The sequence below is a fragment of the Chionomys nivalis genome, chromosome 1 (genome assembly GCF_950005125.1).
Source record: "Chionomys nivalis chromosome 1, mChiNiv1.1, whole genome shotgun sequence".
Taxonomy (NCBI): domain Eukaryota; kingdom Metazoa; phylum Chordata; class Mammalia; order Rodentia; family Cricetidae; genus Chionomys; species Chionomys nivalis.
In genome coordinates, this window is record NC_080086.1 from 161,933,092 (window position 1) to 161,939,872 (window position 6,781).

The 6,781-nt window shown below is 40.1% G+C and overlaps 1 protein-coding gene across 1 annotated transcript; it reads left to right on the forward strand.

Moving 5' to 3' along the window:
• Window positions 1-1,535: 1,535 nt before the first annotated feature.
• On the forward strand, window positions 1,536-6,175 carry Prss58 (serine protease 58). Its single transcript, XM_057792817.1, has 5 exons — window positions 1,536-1,578; window positions 3,710-3,848; window positions 4,045-4,301; window positions 5,806-5,945; window positions 6,026-6,175. The coding sequence occupies exons 1-5, from the start codon at window positions 1,536-1,538 to the stop codon at window positions 6,173-6,175; spliced, it is 729 nt and encodes a 242-aa protein (XP_057648800.1).
• The last annotated feature ends 606 nt before the right edge of the window (window positions 6,176-6,781 follow it).

Here is a 6,781-nt window from a genome sequence, read left to right on the forward strand (position 1 = left end):
GAATAATGTTCCATTGTATAAATGTGCCACATTTTCATTATCTATTCATTGCTTAATGGATGCTCACATTCCTTCAAATTTCTGGCTATTATAAATAGAACAGCAATGCACTTGGATGAGCAAGTATCTCTGTTGTAGGACATAAAGTCCTTTGGGTATATGCCCAAGAGAGGTATAGCTGGATCTTGAGGCAGATTGATTCTCAGCTTCCTGAGAAACCTCAACACTGATTTCCACAGTGACTGTACCAGTTTGCACTCCCACCAGAAATAAGTAAGTGTTCTTCTCCCCCAACATTCTTACTAGCATGTGTTATCATTTGTTTTATTATCTTGACCATTTTGACTAGGATTAAATGAAATCCCAAAGTGGTTTTAATTTACATTTCTTTCAGGGCTAAGAGTGTTGCATATTTCAAGATTGTTTATCATCCATTTCTATTCCATGGTTTGGGGAACTCTCTAAGTATTAGATTCTTATAAGAAAAATAATCGGTTCTCCCCTCTCCCTTACTGTACATGCACACATAGGATGAAGACCGAGTGAAACTTCAGAAGAAGGTAGCCATCCCTCAGCCATGAGGGAGAGCAATCATAGGGAAATTTGTCAGTAATTGGAGAACTGAGTTCCAACCTCCATATCTATAAGAAAACTAATGTTCATTACTCAAGCCACCCAAATTGTGGTATATTTATTTTAGCAATCCAAGGAGAGCATCCAACAAGGTCACCATCTTCTCAGACCTTAGACACACATTCAAGTCTGGTTGCTTGTTTATTGTTAAATTTTAATATTTCCTTACATTTATTTGGATACAGATCTTTTAGGAGAAATGTTTTACAAATATTCCTACCTAGTCTACACCACACACCAGCTCCTTCTAACTCTGAATACCTCTGTTAGTACCCATTTGCTTCACTGCCTATCACTTCTTCCTGCTTGGGAATGCCTTGAAGGCAGAAATGGAAACCTTAAAAGTATGTATCCCCAACAAACACAACGTTTTCCAGTCCTAGTGAAGTGTATATGGTTTAAAATGATGGTTGGTGGTTTAGAAATACAAGAATTAAAATTATCATGATGACTAAATTACTTCAAAGACACACTGAGTGCCCTGTGGAGGGGTTAATGTCAACACCAGTGTCACACAAGTGGGATGGCATCATAGAGACAGGAGGGGTCTGTATCATGCACACAGCTCAGAGAGCAGCCTGCCTGCACAAATCCAAGAGGAGGGGCCTGTGGAGACATTGTGAACATCTCTCTGGAATTAAGTAACTTCATCAAAGGGGGACAGAACTCAGATCTTGAGAGCATGAGAGAGCAAGTTTACAATGAGTTCTTCCTTCCCTCTGACACCACTCTCTACTTTGACGGGAATACCAAACCTGCCACGGAAATAATTCGTTGATATTTGTTTTTCTCACCTAGATCTCTCTATTGGTTTATCATCTGTATTTCATCTTCTTCTTTCTTCTTTATGATTTACAGGGATACTTAGGTAAACTCCATCTCATAGAAAGGCTTTCAACATCATGATCAAGCTTGTCTGCCTCTGCATTCTTTCCACCCTGCTTGGTGAGTATCTGCACATCTGTGTTTATTTTCTAAAGAGGAGTCCTTGGGGAGGCATGGAAGATAGAAAAATGCTGAGGGCATCTTTTCAGATTTAGTAGATTACTGATTATCTCTCAGCTGCCACTGTCCCTACCTAGTTAGTTACTCCCTGTGACACCTGTCTTCCGCCCTTCAAGTTGATTGCTTATGTGATACGGGGAGGCATGGGAACACACCTCCATGAGATCTATTCTGCATTAGGAGTTGATTCTGGACCTGTCTGGAACATGATAGATATCATGGTGCAAAACCAGAAAGTAAAGGCCCAGATTAAGAAAGGAACCCAACTAAGGAATATAGCAGCAGACTTAAAGCTGAACATTTCCTGGCATGGTTTAACTTCACACCCCATGTTCACTGTATTGGGACAATGTTATTTGATCTGTCTTTTAAATATACCTTAAGTCAACACATCTCACTACATCCATTGTTCATGATCGTCCAAATTGACATCTTTTGGCTGGAGCATCCGTTTATCCATCCTATAGACCCTTCATTTCTACATGCTCTACTTCAAAGGTTTCTACAAGGAAGCTATCATAAGCGCCTTATTTAAATCATTAAGTTGTCCCACCTTCATTTAGAATACAAATCTGCATAATCCCATGATTACACAGAACACACTACACCTTCTATATCACTCTCTACCAACACTTTCACCCTTAACTCATACCATGTAAGCTACATTGGCCTCAGTGATATTCCTTAAGCATGACCTAGGTCTCTTAATCTGGCTGTAGCTGCTTCCTCTGTCTGGACTCTCTTGCCCACATATCTGATGATCTAACCGCTCTGTCTCCATGGCATTGTTCTTTGCCTGTTTGGTCAACCCTGACCATTGAATGTTTGTTTTATAGGGCTTCGAGGGCTGACACATACCCCAAACAACTACTACTGATGATTTTCCATCTTTCACTGAAGTAACTGGATCCCTGCGGCTTTAATGACCATCTAGCATGCCAGTTTATTTACTTGGGTTTATTATTTTTTAATGTGTTTACCAATTCAGATGTTTGAGAGCGGGGCTGTCTGTTTTATTTCCAGGCTCCTCAAGTTTCTAAGCAGAGTCTGGCATATACTAGTGCTTGACGCTGGTGGAAGTAATTAGTCCCTAGTTGCCCTCAGGCTCTGCAAGCATTAGTCTTGTCGTGTTAATGGCATTGTTCATGGTAGGAAGAGATGAATGACTTGTGAAAGTCCTCGTATTAGTTACCATTCTCATTGCTACAATCAAAGAACTGACCAGAAGCCACATAATGGAGAAAAGGTTCATTTGACTCATGAGTTGAGGTTACGGTCTATTGTGGTGGAGAAGGAATGGTGACAAGAGCAACTTCTAAACTGGCAGCAGAAACATGACGCTGCTTGCTCACACCTAGGCAGATCAGAGACTGGACAGGAAGTGGGATAGGTTATCTGTCTCAGAGCTTGCTCCCTAGAGATCTGTTTCCCCAAATACCACCACAGCTGGCATTCAAGTGTTCCTGTAAGGGGCATTTTTACAGTCAAATGTTAGCAACCCTCTAAAATGCCAAAATGATACAGTGTTTAGCTAGTCTAATACTTTCCACTGAATTATTTAAAATAAGAGATTTTGTAATTCTTTTAAAAGGCCTTTCTTTATTACTTTGTGTGTAAAATAAGGAGGAGGCCCATGTGCTATGGTAAATTTGTGGAAGTCTGTAGACTACTCTGTGGGGAAGGTACTCTCCTTCCACCTCTGAGTGCTTTCTGGGGGAATCAAACTCAGACTGTCAGGCTTGCTCAGCAGGTATTCTACCCACTGAGCTTTCTTACAGGCCTAAGAGACTCACATCTCAAATTGAGAAATATTTATTTACAACTAAAAGGATAAATACTTTCTATTTTATAAAGTAGGCATTTCTATCACTTTCCATTTTCTTCTGAAAAAAATAAGCCACCTTAAAAAAATTGATTCACGTTGTGAAGTGCTGAAGAGGAGGGGATAATAACTTGAAACTTGTGAAATAAATTCCCCTAGTTTTTGGCTTTGTTATTGTTGTTTGGACATTCTTTCTCCTAGGAGTTTTCTCAGTGATTAATGAAAAAATTCCCATCCCTCTCCTCCCAGGTACATCTGCCTATAATCCAGACCATATAGCTGGTGCCACTCCCCCCTACTTGGTCTACCTGAAGTCTGATTACTTGCCCTGCACTGGAGTCCTGATTCATCCTCTTTGGGTGATCACAGCTGCACACTGCAATTTACCGTGAGTGCTCAGAACCTCAGACCCTTTTGCTCTATGAATTCTCAGGTTAGATATAGACCCAGCTACTTGCGTACAACTCTCAATAAATGGGACATGGAAGATCTTCAGGGGATGTTCTTCAGGGAAGGCTAGTTAAGGTCCATATGATTGCAGAAATATTGATAAAGTGCTTTTATGAACACCCCCATTATTCTAGGCATCTTCAAGTGATTCTTGGGGTCACGAACCCAGCAGACGCCACTGAAGAGAATGTCACGGTGACCGGTTATGAGAAAATGATCCATCACCCATACTTTTCCATCTCTTCTATTTCGTATGACCTCATGTTAATCAAGCTGAAAACACTGGTTGAACCCAAGAACTATATAAAAACGGTCAAACTGCCCCAATACATCATCCCCGAGAATACCATGTGCTCTGTCTCTACCTGGGCCTACAATCTGTGTGACACCAGTGAGTTCTGGGCGTTAAGTGATGAGTTCTGACTTTGTTGGCATTGTCTCGGGACTGGACTCTCCTCTGAGCTTCTGCAGTTCTGCCTTCATAGGATTTTCTTCAAGCTTCTGAAGTCTCAGTTTCCTGTTTCTCCTCCTCACTGGGAGACTTTCAAGCCTTTACTATACCTTTATATCTTATAAATTAATATTTATTTATAAGTAAGAAAGAAATGGTTTCAATGAGAATTTATTTATACGTCTAGGACTAACTTGATGTGTAACACAACTGACTTTTGTCTCAGAGCCTCAGTCTTCTTTGCTCTAAAATGAAATACAACTCTTTCTCAAAAGTTTTCAGATCATTTCAAGCAATGAATGAGTTCAAATTCTTGAAATCTGAAAACACAAAAATTTCAAGAAGAAAAAATTTTGAATATTCTTAGCAACACCAAAAAATAATTACCTGGGTTACACTCACTGGGTATGACTGTGGGTTACACTTCCCACCAAAAAAGAAGTACCTTATTTTGTTCTAACTCATAAAGTAAACATTTCTGAACTAACTCTCAAAAGAAAGGTGGGGCTGTGAAATTTTTGTTATACTAGAAAGCAAAGCAAAGGAGCTCAGTGTTTACTTTGAAAATTGGAGTCATGTTTTCAAGTAAAGGTTTAGAAGTATTCAAATCAAATCCCAAACTACAGAACTTTTGCCTAAGAATCCCTAAGAAGAGCCCCTGCAGATTGGCGGTATGTGTAATGAGATGGTTCTCATTCCATGACAGATTAGAAACACTTCCTTTTGTTGTTGTTGTTTTGGGTTCTTGTTTGTTTGTTTTGGGATTTTGTTTTGCTTTGGTTTGGCTTTATTATTAACTAATTTATTTTACATCCCAACCAAAGTTCCCCTCCTTCCTCTCTTTCCAGTCCCTTCTCCAACTCCCCTTGTACCTGCCCTCCCCCATTCACCCATCCATCTTCGAAATCCTTTGTTATGGATATGTATCATTGGCAATTCTTGTGAGACTTTGATGTAAGAAGAAACAGCTTAAATTAGGAACCAGAAGGCATGGTGTTAAATCCTACTATACCACTTAGTTTGGTTGGGTTTCCTTTCCTTTTACTGGTATCTTGGATGAATTATTATTATTATTATTATTATTATTATTATTACTGACAAATAAGAAATTCGGCTCTATATTTCTAAACTCCCCCAAGCTCTAAAACTTGTATAACAAAAGACACTCTCCAAATGTTAAAACTCCCAGACAAATTTTAAAGCAATTTGCTTCATTTTGTTGCAGGACTATCTCACTTATACAAACCACTCTCCTAAGGAAATGGAATAGACAAGTTTTGAAGTTGATAATCTGCATGCTTAGTGTCTAAAGTTCTTAGCTCCTTTCTTGGAGTTTGAACTCTTTTTCCTGATAGTAGAACAAATGCTGAAAGTAGAGAAAGCAAAAGGAAGTGTTAGTCCTTAGGAGAACTCATGACGAGTATGACTTTTCTCTTTTCTCTAGCCAAAAATCCTGACTCACTGCAGACTGTGAACATCTCTGTGATCACCAACGCGGAGTGCCGTAATGGCTATAAAGCCTATGACATCAAAGAAAACATGATCTGTGTGGGCATCGTGCCAGGACGAAGGCTACCCTGCAAGGTAATGTATTCCTGATGCCTTATTTTTCTTACTTAATTCCTTCTGCCAGAAAGATGACCTGTTTTTCTCTTTCCTGATAGGAAGTGTCAGCTGCCCCAGCAGTCTGCAATGGTGTACTTTATGGAATCCTGTCTTACGCAGACGGCTGTGTTCTGAGGGCTGATGTTGGCATCTATGCTAGCATCTTTCACTACATGCCCTGGATTGAAGATACCATAAAAAATAACTGAGCTCACTCAACAGGAAGAATTCAGAACCTTGTGATAAAACTTGTGCCCGCACACATCCAATCTCACAATTAAAACACCTGGGCTCATTGGCCTGTGATAGGCACTCTGGGGTACTTCTTTTGTACCCTCAGTGATTTATCAGCCACTCCTACACACAGTCCCATCACTGAAAATGGGAAACTCAAGACTTATCATTTCTAAATCCAGCTGATAATAGAATTATTGAAGGGGGCCAATTCATGATCATTTGGGGACCTCAAACTCTCGAGTACTAGCACTAAATTAGGTGTGTTTCTAAATTAGGTGTGTTTTCAGAAAGTTAAACACATCGTTCTGACAACGAATGAACAGATAGAAGAATCAATCGGAGTAAGGACTGAACGATGCTGACTGTCGAGAGGTATTGCATTAGGTCCCATATCCACACAACTCGTTTTTTAAATTTATTATCTTCATCCTGACTGCAACCTCCCCTCCATCCTCTCCTCTCACTCTCACCCCTGCCTCTCCCCATGAATCTGACCCTCCTCTGTTTCTGCTCAGAAAGGGGCAGGTCTCCCCTGGACATTAGCAAAGCATGCCACTTCAAGCTGCAGTAAGACCATG

Bases quoted from the DNA above. Each gene is read 5' to 3' on its own strand.
- Prss58 (XM_057792817.1), top strand. From the start codon at position 1,536: ATGATCAAGCTTGTCTGCCTCTGCATTCTTTCCACCCTGCTTG. The intron at 1,579-3,709 runs GTGAGTATCTGC...CTCTCCTCCCAG, and splicing joins CATTCTTTCCACCCTGCTTG to GTACATCTGCCTATAATCCA. The intron at 3,849-4,044 runs GTGAGTGCTCAG...CCATTATTCTAG, and splicing joins GCTGCACACTGCAATTTACC to GCATCTTCAAGTGATTCTTG.